Raw genomic sequence first — 18,568 nt, 5'->3', positions numbered from 1 at the left:
ATGTCGACTCGCGGACGCGGTCGTGGGCGAGGCAGAGGTAAAATAGGCAGTGCTAATCGTGAACCGACAGGGAATGACCCTGTAGACTTCATGGATGCCCTGGGAAACATGGCTGCGGCTATGCAGGAGACAGCCAAAGCGCTGGGGAATGAGATGAACAACGGGAACAATAGAAATAATAGCGCAAACGGCCCTATGGCGCTTTCCTCTTTTCTAAAGGTTCACCCTCCGACCTTCAGAGGAACTTCAAACCCCACTGAAGCGGATAACTGGATTCAGGCAATGGAGCGGGCACTGCAGATTCAGCAAGTTTCCGAAGAGTAGTGGGTTGAATTTGGGACTTATCAGCTGCAAGGCGAGGCCCAGCACTGGTGGCAAGGAACACGACGTATTCTGCAGCCAGACGGTGTCGTAATATCTTGGGAATTGTTCCTCACAGAATTTTACAGAAAGTACTTTTCCAATTCAGTTAGGAATGCCAAAGAACTCGAATTGCTGAAATTGAAACAAGGCCAGATGACTGTTACCGAATATACTAGCAGGTTCGAAGAACTGTGTCGCTTTTTCCGAATCTGTCATGGTGCACTTGAAGACTTTGCTGAGTGGAAATGCATTAAGTATGAGGGAGGCCTTCGGAGTGATATTCTGAGCTTTGTTGCACCGACGGAGATCAGGGTATTTTCTGAACTTGTGAACAAGAGTCGAATGGCTGAAGAATGTGTGAGGAACGTAGCCGTGGCAAAGAATGATAACCAGAAGTTTTGCCGAAGAGACCATCATCAGAACTTGGCACCAAGGAGTCAAGAATTCAAGAGGACTAAGAACTACCGACTAAATAGGCAGCATAAAAACAAGCAAGGTATGTGTTATCGGTGCGGATCACCAGGGCATCTAGTTAAGGACTGTCCTAGTCCACATGGGGAAAACTCATGATGCTGATCGATCACAATTGTAAAGTTAAGGTAATTGCAATGATTGAATTTGAGGGGCAATGTATCATTCTAGGATACCATGATTACTCATAGCCTAGGATAGGGAAGAAAGATCTAACAGTGAAATGTCAAACCTAGTATTGGATTTAGAACCAAACCAAATCGTTCCGAGTAGGGTATTGTCGTCAAAACTTGCAGAGTTTAGTGAAGTTTTTGGTTGGTATTGGATGAATGATCAAGACTCTTAAAGATAAGTGAATCAGAGGCATAGGGCGATAGTCTATCCACGTAGGAGGGTCCAAGGTGATGGTGGGTCACAACAAGGAGGAGGCAGGATGAAACTGATCCTTGAATTTTAATCGCATTGTAGGAGTGAGACATCGCACTTATCCATACTTAAGATAAACCAGAATTGTAGGTGTCAAACTTGACAACCCAAAACTGCGAAGAAGAGGCATGACACGGATTTAGCTTTTAGTTGCAAATTGCTCAGGTGGCGAGAGAGAGTGAGTAGCAATAAATATTAGAGCCGAGGACCGAATCATTCTTGGTTACCTTATGTACGATAACACTGTTAAAGTTGACAGAACTTGGAAAGCTAGATGAAGTGAGTAGTAGAAATGAAGTCTGTTCGACTAAGCGTTCTCAGTGTGAAATACCAGTGATGTCAGAGGGAGAGGAAGATAACAACAGAAAGACTTTCGATAATCAACTTACTATAGTTCAATCTAAAAGCCAATTACAATATCACCTTTGTCAAATCGTTGGTGTACCATGGTTACATCACAAGTCAGCAGCCCAAACATTTCCATACTCATTATTACTCGAGCTTATTTCAACACTATAGTTGGTTATTTGGTAGCTCTCCCAATTCTACTTCTTAGTTCATAGTTTTGTTTAAATTTGGAAGCCCTTTTAACAATTGGAGTTGATAATTCTTTTAAATTACTCAAGCCCTCTATGCTTTACTACACATTTTAACTTAAATACAACTGTCTGCTTGCTCTCGACTCACACACAGCCAGCTTTCACCACGATCAATAATAAAATTCACCTCTTACAATGCCATCAAACAAACTAGAACCGATCTTATCCCAAGCCTACTCGCTAATTCCCGACCTTATCAGCTCTCGCCATTTAGCCATACAAGACAATATAAATAACCCGCGATTACCCGATAAGTTTTGCAACACTCGTAATGAATTGGCCATCTTTCCAAATTTTCATTCCTTACTTGTATGAACCTTATCCAAACATACTTATGTCAATTCTGAATTTGAGGAATTTGTTGTGAGTAGAGTTGCTCACCTCCGCAATTTATATTCTTTGGAATTTAGTTGAGACTTATTTGACTCGAAATTCCTTGATTCTCTCTCTCATTATTTCAAGATCGAATTCCTCTTTTACTATGCATCTTGATTTTCTTCTTGTATGTTTTGTTTATCATCTTAAGGCATAGTACGGTCATCATACCAGATGTCATTTTTCATTACTTATGAACTCCGGTCGTGTGATGTGAACGTCTCTCAGCTTGATATTTTTCAGAAGTTGCCTCGCGCGCGGTAAACATCTTGTATAGTTTCTAAATATAATCATCATGGCAATAATCCATTAAGAGCAAAGCTTTTAAAATACGGAAGATGGAATGAGTAATATACCACAACAAGAAGAGATCTGAAGCATTAATTTTTGCCAACCGTATTGTCTATGGTTCAATCGACGCGTTAAGACACACTGGTTACTTAGATGCCTCAATATAACAAGATTTCGAACTTTGAGAGGAGAAAGCAACCTTTGTGTCGAGATTCATCACACCTGAACCTAACGACACATTAACTAAGGACTTAGGACGTGGGTGGATGCAATCTCATGGTGCCATGACGACGACCCGATAGAAAAACTTTTAGCTATGATCGAAGGATTTAATACCATTAGGTAATTGTGAATCGAATGACAAGGCTATACATTAAGGTGGCGTGGTACGTTAGTCACTCTGGTATCAACCTAACCCCGAAATATTTGACAACCTAAATTCTAAATTGATAACCGAAACAATAGAGGAAAGGTTAGTGAAACTCAAACTAAGATTCTAACTACGCGATCCCAACCAACTGATTCTATTAGAAGTGAAGACCTAGATGGTTAGAAAAGGGAAGTTGCACTTTCTTGGAAATTATCTCGACAATATTAGGAACGGTGAGCAATTGAGACCAAGTGATTAAGACCGAGAAGTATTGAATCCGAAATGAGACCACTACCCACACCTCTTTCCAAATAACTGAATCTGAATTTTGAGGACAAAATTCTTAATTAGGTGGGTAGGATGTAAACTCCAAAAAATTAGCAAATAATTAGTCAATAAATTAAATTTTAATCAAAGGAATTAGAAATATGAATATTATATTAAAATAGGATAGAACTAATTAAAACGAGAATTTTGACACTAATTTCAAAGAATTTGGCCCAAAATTGGGCCGAACAGGCCGAATCGGACAAACTGGGCCCAAGGCCTAATTCAGCCCATTAGCCTTAAAGGAATACAACTCCCCTTCTCCCTTCAACTTCACCCATGCTGAAACATTTCAGCAAAGGGGGAAGTGCTCTTTGCTTCACCAAAAACCCTTGACTTTGATTAAATCCATATAACTTCTTGCTCCGAACTCCGATCGCCGCACCGTTTGTGGTCACGCGTCCACGGCGCTCTACGAATTCATTAGAACAATTTTATAGGTGAGCTACTCTATCACCCCAGTTGCTCTATCCCTTTCTATTTTCGAAATTTATTAAAGTGGTGGTGAGATTTTGCTTCCTTGATGTTATAGGATCCGATTAGCTAGAGAAAAACGTTCACTCTTGCTTGTGTGACACTTTGGTAAGGTGAGAATTTGAGAACCCTATCTAATCCTTTGATTTTATATGTGGGGTATTGAATTTTGTATATGAGTGTGTGAAACATGTATTAGGTGTATATATATGATATGGAGCTAGTAGAAGCTTGATTGGAACTTGGTTGATGCTAGAGTTGGATTTTGGTGTTAAGGAATTTCTCTTCGCTTAAGTGGGTGCCTTGGAAAATACGTGAAAATCGGCCAAGGTATAGTTTAGGTTTCTCGTATTTAATATATAATGTTTTGTGAAAACTTAGGTTAGGTGACCATAGCATAGGTTGGAACGTATGAGCATACTGATGCTTAGTGACTTTGATAAGAACTGTGATATGAATTTGGTGCTTGTTGGATAAGTGTTAAGTGATATATTGTGAGTTTAATGCTGGTTGGATAAGAGATTAAGTGATGAGTTAATGACGATATATGTTTGTGTATATATAATGAATAAGAATGTGCTTATCTTGTTGGTTAATTGAGAGGTTGATATATGATATTGATGAATTGAGGAATGAATTGGATGTGAAAATATGTTGTGCTGATGGTTATGATGGTTATAGGGTTGGTAATTTTGAATTGGAGTTGAGTTTTAAAGAAAATGGAGGTTTTGAAGTTTTGTGAAAAAGGAGTTTTTGGCCAAATTTTGGCGAGTTATAACTTGGCTTCCGGACCCTCAAATAGTTTCAAACTTGTTTTGTATGAAAATTGGGTCTGTGAAGTTTACGCCGTTCGAAGAATGGAGAAAAAATGATTTAAAACGAAAAAATTATGCGCGTAAAAAATTTGAAGTTAAAAACTAAAATTCTGCGGCTTTTGAAACTTAGTGAAATCTTTGGAAAAATGCATGTCCATGTGTACGCGTGGCCCACGCGTACGCATGACATGGCAATTTTGCGTACGCATATACCCCCTTCGCCGACAATCGCTACTGCCTGGTTTACATGCGTACGCGTAAAGAGGGATGCGTACGCGAAATGGGCCAAATGCACTCCCACGCGTACGCATGACATTTCGGTAGTGGACTTCCATGCGTACGCATGACCCATGTGCACGCGTGGCCCCTGTTTCAGCAATACTATATTTTTTGTTTTCATACCTAATTTCAAACTTCTAAACCTCCGTTTTCGTTCTTTTAGCCCTAAATTATAGTAGTAAGTTTAGTAATGAGCTGAAGCTAGGAAAAAGGTGATAACTTGAGAGTGAAGTAATAATCTTAAATGATGAATTAGGTATAAATTGCAATGATATGAGGTGTATGTATGAGACCATGCTAAACTATGGCTATAAAGAATAAATGTAAGGAAATGATGATGATAAATGATGAGATTTGGGATGACTGTGTTTGGCCGGAATGATCAAGATGTGTATGTGGCCGAAATGGTCGAGATGGCAAGGTCTGAGTGTGATCCTGCTTGCGTATTAACTTGAAAATGTGTTCGAATGGCAAGTTGAGGACGGAAATTCCCTCTCTTGTCGTGATGTGGATGTGGGGAAGGTCGAAAGGCACTCTCCTTCGTATTGTTTTCCCCCACATTCTTTTCTAGTTACAAGGTGGAAAGGCACACTCCTTCGATGTGGAAAGACACTCTCCTTCGTATATCCTCCAGGAGAAGGTGGAAAGGCACTCTCCTTCGTTTATGATCCTCCTGGAGATGCACAACCTAGAGACCAATGTCTGGGTTAGCTACCAGATGTATCGGGTTATGCCAAAGTAACCGACACGTGAGCTCACGGCCAGTAGGATAGACATTCATCATATGCATATGTGTGCTTTGTTTGCTATGCCTTAATTGGGAATGCCTAATTGATTATATTCTGCTAATTATTGTAATTGTTACTTGAACTACTTGTTTTCTATCTGTATTTGCCTTGTCTGTTTGTTTTGTCTATGCAAATCATCGGAGATGGAGGTACAGAGGAAAGGTGGGCAGGTTTAGAGTTAAGGTTAAAGTTTAAGCTAGGTTTAGAATTCCCTAGAAGACCACCTTTTTTATGACTTCTGTTTATTAACTTAAACTTTATAATTTGAGAGTTGGCGTTCTAGGATTGCCTCTGGCATTCCCAGGACCTTATATACTATGTGCGTGGCACCTTTATCATGCTGAGAACCTCCGGTTCTCACACTATACTGTGTTGTTGTTTTTCAGATGCAGGTCGGGAGGCTCCTCGGTAGGCATCTGGACTTCTGAAGCGAAGTGGTTTCTGGGTTTCTTTTGCTGTTTAGTTTATGTATATGTGTACTTAACTTTCTCTCCGAATAACTTGTTTATTTTGTTCCTCTTAGAGGTTTAAGGAGAGTTAGAGTTTTCATTTATGTATTTTGGGTTTTTGGAATATGTATATATGTATATAAATATTCTCCGGTCAGCCTTGGCTTCGCAGGTTGAGTTAGGAGCTAGTTATTTTGTATCATTGGTTCTCTATTCTCACTTTCTGTTTATTCTATACTTCTAAACTTTAGATTTCTTAGCACGCAAGTACCTCATTTTCTGAGCGTTGCGCTTTTTATTTTACGATTTTGTTTTACCTGTTTTTCAAGGCTCCTCCTATATTACTCCTTTTCAATACCATTATATATATATATATATATATATATATATATATATATTATTACTTTTAGAGGTCGTAATACCTTGCCAACTCAACTTTATAACTTAAGCATAAGGCTCTGTGTAGCAGGGTGTTACATATTATTCTTGCAAAACTACAAACACATTAATTATAACCTCTAAAATATATTTTTAATAAAATGGCAATTATAATTATTATTGGGATTTTTTTTATGACTTACTATTGAGAATTCAAAATGTTGTATTGGTATATAAGTTATTAAAATTATTAAATTTGTTTATAAATTCTAATTAATTAATAATTTTAAATTTTATTTATTTTAATTATTTATTTGATATTATAATTTATCTCATAAAATTTGTTTTTATACTACTTTTTTTTTATCTATAGCATCATGATTTTCAAAATTAACTATATTATAACATACCATTTAATTAGGATATAGATAAATATATATTAGGAATAGAATTAATATTTTTTAAAGTATTATTTCAAATTAATTTGTCAAAAGATAATTCAAAAGAAAAAAATATTGAAAACAAATTTAGATGCATTGAGGTATTGCATAATTTTTTTAAAGATTTTATTGGAGATGTTTATTAAGTTATTAGTTGAATTTAATTTTAGATTTTTATAGTTAAAATTAAATTTAAAAATAATTTTTAGTAAATAGTCACAAATCAAAAAACAAAATAGTGTTACATTATCGTCAAATTCGTAACTAGAATTGTTGCTTTTAATGTTTAATTCGTGAAGCTAGGGTGTAATGATTGGCCTGGATTGAGAATTGAACTGATTAAATTTGAGTGCTTTAAAATAGATCGAGTAAATATATTTTTGTGACTAAATTCGGACCAATCATATCAGCTTGCTTTGATTTGAATACCGAATTAGAATTAAATTTCTAAAAAAAAAAAAAAAATTTGCAACGAAAAAAAATAAGAATAAAAAGAATAAAATGTGAATCATGGTTGAAGTTTAATTAAGGTTAAGGTAAAAATTATATGAATTATATATTTTTAATATATAAATTATATATTTAAATTTTTAAAATTAAAGTTAAATTCATAAATATTTTTAAGTAATTAATGGCATAGAATTTTTTTTCTTTTAATATGCTTACACAAAATAAATAGTATTTTGATCTTTTTATTTTAATATATTTAAATAATATTAAAATTAAAAGAATATTTTTGTCTTTTTAATTAAATAAATTTTAAATTAAAATTAAATAATTTTAATATGTTTTGATTTTTTAATTTTTTTAAATTTTTTAATATATAAATTTTTTTAAATTTTTTAGTCCTTTGCTAAGACACAGATCATTCAAGATTTTGGTGATTTGCTAGACTATTTTTTTATTCCTCCATTTTACACCATATTTATTTTTACCCCTCTTTTTTATATCATATTTAATATTATTATAAAAATATTAATAAGTATAATAAAATAATTACTTAATAATATTTTTTATAGTATTTACTAATATGTTTTATTGTACTTATTAATCATTTTTATAGTATAATAAAAATATGGTATAAAAAAGTAGAATAAAATATTATGTATGTTGAAAGTATAATAAAAGTATTAACGAGTTCTATAAATAATATTAATAAGTAATTATTTTATTATATTTTTTAATATTTGTTATAGTATAATAAATATTTAAATATAAATTTATAGTTAAGTATTTATAGTTTAAATACAAATATAGTTTTACAAGAATAATACATTAATTGATTAATGATTTTATCAATATGCATTAAAAGTTCCGTTAATGTAATACCTTCTAAAATACTGCGCCAACGTATATTATAATATTAGTAATATAAAGGAGTTTTAAAACTCCAAACAATACAATAGTATTGTAACATTTACTTGATAGATCATATTTTATTCTTTAAAGTAAAATTTAAAGTTTAGAGAATTCAAATCTTGGATTGTACTAGAATTATTATGCCCTTTAATCTAAATACGAGTGTAGCGTATCTGATTAAGAATCACAGACAAATAATATAATTAACTTAATGTGTAAAAAGGTATAGTTGATAACTTATGGTTAATCTTCAAACGTTTTTTATTAAATAAAAAGTATTATATTTTTATTAATTAAATAATTTTTATTTTTATTTTTATTTTTATTATATTTTATATCAATGACTCAATTTAAAATTTAAAATTTAAGATTTAAAATTTAAGATTTAAACTTTAAAATTCAAAAAATGCTATGACCGTTATTTTCTTGAAATGTATTATTATTTAATGTTATGAAAATTGGTTCGAATCGATAGGTCAAACTGATCGAACCGGGAACCATTAACAAATATAGTTCGAGCAAAAGAAAAAATTGTCAAATTTAAGAATCGAAGTTGAACCGCCGAATTGGCAGAAAATCATTCGGTCTAACCGAATCGTGACTCGGCCGATTTTTTTATTTTTGCCCAAAACGCTGCGTTTTGCCCCTAGAAGAACCCTAGCCTTCAGTCTTCACTCTTCAGTTTTTTACCCAGACAACACTCTCAACTCTCGAGCCTCCACCCTCCAGCCCTCCACTCTCACCTCTCGCTCTCAGTTACCACGCCTCCAGTCTCCACCTCGAGCTTCCCGCGCACCCTTCGTCCAGCCACCGTCGCGGTCGCAAGTTCCGTGGAAGTCACTCACTGTCGCAAGTTCCTGGAGCCAGCTTGGAAATTTGCACAGCCCTGTCCGTTGCGAAGTCAGCCGTGGAAATCGCAGCCACCGCCACCACTCCTTGCCGTTGCGAAGTGTCTTCCCACCGGCGCCAACCCTGTTCGACCCTTCCACCCCAGCCACTGTCTCTGTCGCCGCCAGCTCTGCATTCTCCCCTGTCTTCCACTAACCTTAAGTATAAATCTAATTTGTTGTAATAATAATGGTTGAAGTAACTCCTCCTGTTAACCAACATGCATCAGAGAAGTCTTCTTATATGTGACTGAAAATCATGCTTATTTACAGAATCTAATTTGTAAAACGAAAAAGAATATGAACCATTCAAGAGGGAAAGGGAATATTTTACAGATCCAAAATCCAAATGACTATCAAAGGAATAGCATAACAGTTGGTCTGTCATGATTTCTACATAAACCTTGATTTGTTCAGATGCATTAGTTAGAGTTCTTCATTAGTTAGATTTCTTCATTAAATGATTAATTTTTTTGTGCTGGTTGCTGATTAATTTTTTGGTACTGGTTGTTGATTGATTCTTTAGTGCTTATTGCTTAAAGAATTATTAACTGTTAAGTGATTAATTGTTTAAACTGATTGTTTAGTGCTGATTCCAAATGACTATCAAAGGAATAGCATAGCAGTGTTGGTCTGTCATGATTTCTACATAAGCCTTGATTTGATTAGATGCATTAGGTAGAGTTCTTCATTAAATGATTAATTTTTTGGTACTGGTTGCTGATTAGTTTTTTGGTGCTGGTTGTTGATTAATTCTTTAGTGCTATTAAGTGATTAATTGTTTAAACTGGGTGTTTAGTGCTGATTGCTTAAACTCATTGTTTGAAGCATGATTAAATGATTAATTTTTTGGTGCTGATTGCTTGAAACATCTATTATATCTATTATATATCTCTAATTTACAACCAAAATGTACTACATGTCACTTTCTCATTACAATTGGAATCAAATCTTTCCCTTCAAAATTAAGGAATTCTCCTTTCCTCTTTACTAATTTTACAACAAAAATGTGCCATATGTCAATCTCATTGTAATTAAAATTAAATCTTTTCCTCCAAAATTAAAGAATTCTTCACTCTTCCTTACTAATTTTACAACCAAAATGTGCCACATGTCACTCCCTCATTGCAATTGAAATCAAATCTTTCCCTCCAAAATTAAAGAGTTCTCCCCTCCTCCCTCTTCCTTTCTCTATTTCTCTCATTTCTTCAACCACTCTATCTATTTTATATATCATTATCAATATCAATGACTAATTACTAATTTGACAATCAAAATGTGCAACATGACATTCTTTAATTGCATTAAAATTAAAATTGAAATATTAAAATTGAAATTGAAATATATCTATATTATGTATCATATATTACTATCTAATTTAATAATCAAATGTATCACATGACACTCTCTTATTAAAATTGAGAGAATATTTTTTTTTTCAAAATTAATAAACTCCCTTCCTAAATTCTCTCATCTATCTCTCTCTATTTTTTTTCTCTCTACTATTTTTACTCTATATATAATTTATATTTTATATTAGTAATTTGACAAATCAAAATATGTCATTCAATATTTTTTGACAAATAAAATAAATTTTTTTCTTCTAAAATTAACAAACTCTCACTCTCATTCTTCATCTTTATCTTTCTCTTTTTTTTCTCTTATTTTCTATTTTTTCTATCTTTCTCTTCTATAGAAAATAAAATTAACAAAATAATATAATTTAAATAAAAATATTATTATTATTGTTATTATATACATAATTTTTTATTTAGTTTTAAATTTTCACCGCTTATCTTTCTAATCTATATTTTCATTTCTCTTCTTTCAAATATTTATTACATATAATTTGGAGAGAATACTAATGTTATAATTAAAAGTTAGAATCAACATTCAATTGTTTTAAAAAAAATTAATTTTAAGTTAATTTTATAACTATCAGTATAATTTTTTTATACTAATATCTAATTATATTTTTATATACACAGGGAGAAAAATATTATTTTTAAATAGTAAGTATAAAAATTAATTATTACTATTTGTGCAACAGACTTAACAGTTAACACCTAATTACATGTAAAAATATACACGGTAAATTGTTTTATATTTCAGATAACGAATGTTAAAATTAATTATTAATAAAAAATTAGACTTTTTCATATTAAAATAATAACTAAAAATTTTATTATTTGATTTTTTATCTACAAATACCTTAGTCTTCTTAGCCAGAGACTTTTGTCAACGTAACCTACGATTTTTTTTTGTAAAAGTAGTTTGATTTTATAAATCTTTTGTGTCATGCATAATCTATATTCTCAGAATAAAGTGGACCATAGTTTTAAAAAATTTATATTCCCGTGATGTTATTACGGATAAAAATACTAGTTATTAAATGATTAATTGTTGAAGCTGGTTGTTTGAAGCATGATTAATTGTTATAGTTTATTGTTGAAACCTTGATAACTGATTAGTTGTTGGTAGGGCTGCACATGGATCGGATCGGATCGGATATAGCCTAAAATTCTATCCGATCTGCACTATACTCATTGGATCAGATTGGATGCGATATCCGCATTTTTTTTAGACCGGATCGGATCGGATCGGATCGGATATCAGGTATATCTGCATAATTCAAAAAAACTATTTTAAGATTCTGTTTGACTACATTTACAAAAAAATATCCAGAAAATTCATTTTTTATCTGTTTAAGCTTATTTACTCCAAAAATATTATCAATAATAGTTCTCTTGAATAACAAAAACAAAATAATAACACAAGATTTAAGTTTAATTATTCTAAGTTGAAGTACAACATAAAAAATTAAAAATAAAATATCATAAAATTCATAAAATAACACATTAAAATTCATATCACATTAGGGTTTATTTTCTTAAACTATGCTATTTATATGTGATGTGCGGATATGCGGATTTGCGGATCGGATCCGCGGATATCACTGCCGAATTCGCAATCCGATTCTACTATAGTGCGGATCGGATAATATCCGCAAAATTCGGATCAGATGCAGATAATTACCGCGAATATGCGGATATTATCCGATTCATGTGTAGCCCTAGTTGTTGGGTTTAGGGTTGCTTGCTGATTTGACATTGATAAGTTGATTAGTTGTTAGATTATATTGTTACGGTGGATTTTGATGATTGATGATAAACTTGGATTAGTTGGATGTTGGCATTTTATGTTTGATTGGTTATTTTTGTTATTTGACTTGAGTTTGTATTTGAATGAAATCATAACATTCTGGTTTATGTAGTACTTTTAATTTGGATAATATTTTAAGGTTTATATTAGATTATAATTATATTTTAATGTGTTTATTTATATTTTATTTATTATTTTATTATAAAATAGTTTCTTCAATTTAACCACGGTCAAATTGGTTAAATCTATAAACTAATGAACCAATAACTAAAATGGTTCGATCACCGATTCGGTTTTCAAAACCTTATTTATTGGTCACTACCTATATCTATTTTACTATTTTCTTTTTAATTTAACGGGAAAAAAGAATGATAGAACAGAAATTATGGAGCTGTTGTGTGTCTTGTTGTATATTTTGTTATCATCACTTACCAAGCACAAGTCAAAAAGTAGGGGAAAACAAATCAAAGACAATGGCTAAAAAAACAACTTTTGAATGTTTTATATATGTGCTTGAAATCTTCGCTCATTATTGGATTTACATTATTCTTGAAATATATATATATATAAAATTCTAATAGTAAAAAAAAAAAATCAAATTTATAGTTTTTATTTTATTAAAAAATTTGTTAAAAGACTAATAAACTATAATTCAAATAACATAATTTTTTTATATTTATCTAAAAATTACGAATTTGAGTCATTCCTAATTTAAAAAAAAAACTTTGTTAAGAGAAAAAAAATTCCACTTCCCCCTCTCTCTCTCCCCTTTTGCTCACTTTCTTAATAAATGATAAGTAACAAATATTTTTCGTTTTATATTTATTTTGTATTTAAGTTAATATTAATTAATATTTTATTTTTTACTAAAACTTTCAGTCTCTAAAATTTCTCTGCGTTTGGTGATCGTGGTATTGTAGGAATTTTCTCTCTCGCCGATGCTATTGAATCAATGGTCAAATAATTGGCCATTGAAAAATTTAAATTATATTAGTTAATTTTTACTATAATTAATTAATTATACCGTACTATTAAAGATGAGAAAGAGTATGAAATAATAGTAATAAATGGTTTCTTAAGTTTGGTGATATTGGAAAAGAAATAATTAAAGATAAGGGACAATATGTAATGTATCATCGAGATAATTCTGTAAAACATACTTAAGTAATACTAATAAGTAATAACATTACTAGCTAGTAACCGTAAAAACATAATAATAACATTACCACCAGCAGGAAAAAATACTCCTTTTAAATAACGTATGTATGTTGTTAACTAAGAATAAGTTTCTTAATTAGAAGTTACAACAACAACAACAATAACAACAGCAACTTTGTCCCATTAGGTGGGATCGACTACATAAATCAAACGATGCTATTATATTCTATCATATATTATGTCTACAAAAAGATCGTTTACATATAGATCTCGCTTGATTACCTTATGAATGGTCTTCTTAGGTCTTCCTCTACCTTTCGCCCTTTTTCTATCTTTCATCTCATCCACCCTCCTGACTGGGTGTTCTATCGGTATTCTTCTCACATGTCCAAACCACCTGAAACACGATTCAACCATCTTTTTCACAATGGGTGCTACTCCAACTCTCTCCCTTATATCTTCGTTCCTTATTTTATCCAATCGCGTATGACCACTCATCCATCTCAACATCTTCATCTCTGCCACACTCAACTTATGTTTGTGCTGCCCTTTGGCCGCCCAACACTCCATACCATAAAGCATAGCCGGTCTTATAACGGTGCGAGAGAATTTACCTTTAAGTTTTAAATGCACTTTTTTGTCGCATATAAAACTAGATGCACTCCGCCATTTTGACCAACCTGCTTGGATCCTATGATTTACATCCTGTTCAATCTTTCCATTATCCTGTATGATGCACCCAAGATACTTAAAACTTTTAACTTTTCGTAGGATTTTTCTCCAATCTCCACTTCTATATTAGGGTTTCCCCTTCTCAGACTGAACTTACATTCCATATATTCTGTCTTGCTACGGCTTATGCGCAGACCATACACTTCTAAAGCTTCTCTCCATAAGTCCAACTTCTTATTTAGGTCTTCCCTTGACTCTCCTATAAGGACGATATCATCGGAAAAAAGCATGCACCATGACATAGGCTCTTGGATGTGTTCTGTGAGTACTTCCAAGACTAATGTGAAAAGGTATGGACTTAAGGATGATCCCTGGTGTAATCCTATACCAATAGAAAATTCCTCTGTCACACCACCTTTAGTCTTCACAATAGTTGTGGCCCCATCATACATGTCTTTAATTGCACGAATATATGTGATCCTTACTCTCCTCTTTTCTAAAACCTTCCATAAGACCTCTCTTGGCACCCTATCATACGCTTTTTCCAAATCAATAAACACCATATATAGATTCCTTTTATTACTACGATACCTCTCCATCATCCTTCTTAATTAGAAGTTGATTGAAAAAAATTATTATCTTCTTTTTTTTTTAATTTTTCTATATTTAACTCACATTTCTTTATGTATTTTGAGTCACTGCGCCACACGAATTCTCGTCTGCATTTTGAAAAACCATCTCTCTCTCAGTTTATCACTCTTCTAGCAGTTTCATCTGCATTTTTCTTCTAACAGTTCTACCTGCACTTCATAATTTTGTCTGTCCTATTTTCGACAATTTCTTTTAGTTTTTGTTTCCTTATTATGTCGTTTTTCAATAAATTTTCTTATTATGTCATTTTTCAATAAATTTCAAACTCAAGTTGACACTTGAATTTAAGGAGGCATATTAAAGTAATGATAAGTAGTTGAAGGAGACATATTAAAGTAATAATAAGTAGTTAAAAATTAATAATTAGTAGATGAATATTTATAAAATTAATTAGTAATATATATATATATCAAACAATAACAACAAAATATATAGTATCAATTCTTTATTCTCCCTTTTTAGATTTAATAGATATAAAAGTGAAAACTTATTTTTTTAACTTTTTTCTAACATTAACTATTAATAAAAACTTAATTACAGATTTATATGTAATATAGGAATTTAATTATAAATTTTTAAATGTAAAGATCCAATTATAAATTGGGCATCGAGTGCTCATAAAAAGTGGTTGACTGTGGTTTTTAATGAAGTTGGATCTTAGTGAAATTGCTTGAATTCTGTAATATTTGATTACACCATCATGCCATTTTCTCAATATTCACTATCACATTGTTGTTGTTTCTTGTGTATTTTACAATTTTGTATGTTGAGCTGAACCCATTTTGACTCTTGAAATTTGGAGTTGGTCTCAATTTTAACCTTCAAATTTTTAGTTACCTAATTAACACCCCTAAATATTGGATCGTGCCTCACGTTTGTCCCTATAGTTATCTCCGTTAACAGAGAGCTGATGTGACACGTTAAGTTGACACGGTATGCATCTACGTGGCACTCAACTTGCCAAAATAGATGTGTGATTAGGGGTGGCAATGGGGCGGGTAGGGGCGGATTTTTGCCCTACTCGACCCCGCCCCGCCGTCCTGTTATGCATATACTACCCGCCCCATCATTACCCGCGGGTAGTAAATTACAGAATCCGAACCCGTCCCACCCCGACCCGCCCCTGTACAAATTAAATATTTTAATTTTTACCTATTCATATATAAATTAAGACAAAAATTTAAAATTTATAGATAAATTAAAATGCAAACATAAAATTCATACAATATCATTAGCTAAAATAACTTGAAATTAAAAAAAAATTTGTTAGATCACTACAAATTTAACACCATAATAAAGAAATTACAATATTAGATATAAAATGATCTTCAACCCTTATTCTTGATCACTTTCAACATCTTCATCATCATTAAAAATTTGCAAATCAAGATTTAAACCTAAAAATTAAAAGAGATAACAATTAACAAATTAATCGGTACTATGAAAAAAATTAACATAAATGAAGATTAATTAATATATCACCTTTACTTCCCAAAGGTGCCCACAACCAACTTTGGCCACACATCAAAGCTTTAATTATGTCTTGTTTGAGCTTTGCACGATGAGGAGAAATCACACGACCACTTGTACTAAAAGCAGATTCAGAGGCAACAGTGGACACCGGAATAGCATATATATCCTTAGCTATTTTTGCAAGAACTTTAAATTTCATCTGATTGTTCTTCCACCATTTCAAAACATTAAAGTTAGGATCATTTGGAGGATGAATTTTCTCTTCAAGATAATGATCAAACTCAACATTCACATATGAACTCCTTGTCATTTTTCATCTTTTAAGATACACCATGTAATCATCACCCCCAAATAAATTTGCATTTCCACTTTCATTAAGTTCTTTTGTACCAACACCAACACCAACACCGACATGTGACACATCAGAACTCATTTTTTGAGTGTATTCATTAACCAACTCATTACACAACTGATAAATTCTATCAACTTGCTTGGAGCATTCTGTTGGATCTAGATACATTTTTTCAAATTGAAACTCAACCCCAACCATCTTGTACCTAGGGTCTAAAACAGCAACAACACCCATAATGCCATGAATTTCATCCCAATACTTTTCAAATTTCTTCTTCATGTTAGATGCCATATTAGCAATTAACGGATTAGTAGAAATTTCTCATTCATCTAATGACACTTTTATTTTACAAACCAAAGTAAAATAAAGATTAGCAGTTAAAAATTTAGACCTAGAAAACAGTTGAGTAACATCATAAAACAATTTCAATTTGTCACATATTTCCTTCGCAAGTTTCCATTCCTCATTACTTGGCACAGTTTTATATTGGGGTTCCTTCTGCCTTAACCTAGGAAAAACATCTTTATACAACAAAGCAGTTTCTAACATCAAATAAGTTGAGTTCCATCTAATTGGGCAATCAAGAACTAATTTCCTAGTAAATGAGATCGTTGTTTTAGCACACCAACTCACAAAAGTTTCGGTCCTTTTCTATGTTGCAGTCCAATACAATACACTACTACGAATCTTTTCTATACTTTCCTTAACAATACTTAAGCCATCCTTCACAATCAAATTCAATATATGAGCACATCAACGCATATGTAACAATTTGTTGGGAATAAGACACCATTCCCCCTTGAGAAAACACCTTTGACAGAGAAATAAAATAGACACAATCACAACACAAGAATTTAACGTGGAAACTCCAATTACCGGAGAAAAAACCACGGCCGTTGTCAAATGACAACCAGAGAATATCACTATGTGAAAATTGTTACAACACATAGGCTTCTTTCTCTCACCGGCACCCCAGTACACCCACACTCTCTCAAAGCAAATATCTAACTACACCTCACAACACTCTCTAATAAAGAGTACAGAGGAAAAGAAAAATCAGATACAAGCTTAAAGTGTTTCTGACTAGTGCAAAAACAAATGGAGAACTTAGCCTCATATTTATAGCCTAGGCCACCCACTCCATTTGCTATCCTGAGCAATGTGGGACTAATTCAACCAAATCCTAACAATCTCCACCTTGATTGAAATAGTCACACATCTTCAGCTTCCATTGTCAACACCGATAATTCTTTGCTGCCATTGTCTATACCGACAATCATAGTTCAGAGAACTATCATACTCCACCATGAAAGTATACTCACTTGGAATTAGACCACTCCAAGCATTTCGCCTTGGTACAGATCGAAACCTTGCTAAAAATTCATGGTGCAACTTCCAAATTGGCTTTTCCTGGAAGTTCTTCAGCCATCGACCTAACTCCGCCACACACCTTGCATCTCAACGCCAACCAATACCCGTGTGCAATTGTGGACCCGATTGCCACAACTTATCCTTATCCATGGCAGTGCGGCTATACCATGAGGATACTTCTTATCTTCAACGCCTTGTGCAAACCTGATTGTATCAACACATCCTTGACTTGTATTTGCCACAAGCCAAAATTGATTCTTCCATCAAATTTCTCTATTTCAAGCTTCACAGCAGTTGAATATCCTGACATTGTTGCAACTGTATAATGAAATAGTATAACTCAACCTCTCACAGTGTCACACTGCCTTCCAGCAACAACAACAGCAACCAAAGATCAACCTCAAGTCACAGGACAAAATTCTTTTCTGATGTGGAAGGTCAGACTAGGCTGCAACCACAGAGCATACTAAGAATAAATCCCACCAAACCGAAGCTCTTGATACCACTTGTTGGGAATAAGACACCATTCCCCCTTGAGAAAACACCTTTGACAGAGAAATAAAATAGACACAATCACAACACAAGAATTTCACGTGGAAACTCCAATTACCGGAGAAAAAACCACGGCCGTTGTCAAA

At 32.8% G+C, this 18,568-nt stretch overlaps 1 protein-coding gene across 1 annotated transcript; it reads left to right on the top strand.

Annotated features, from left to right (window-relative positions):
- On the top strand, window positions 1-933 carry LOC148581953 (uncharacterized). Its single transcript, XM_088494651.1, has 2 exons — window positions 1-279; window positions 349-933. Exons 1-2 carry the CDS (start codon window positions 1-3, stop codon window positions 931-933), a joined length of 864 nt encoding a protein of 287 aa, XP_088350777.1.
- Window positions 934-18,568: the final 17,635 nt, after the last annotated feature.

The sequence above is a fragment of the Arachis ipaensis genome, chromosome B10 (genome assembly GCF_059453495.1).
Source record: "Arachis ipaensis isolate K30076 ecotype BB chromosome B10, ASM5945349v1, whole genome shotgun sequence".
Lineage (NCBI taxonomy): Eukaryota > Viridiplantae > Streptophyta > Magnoliopsida > Fabales > Fabaceae > Arachis > Arachis ipaensis.
This window is presented reverse-complemented; position numbering and strand designations above follow the sequence as displayed.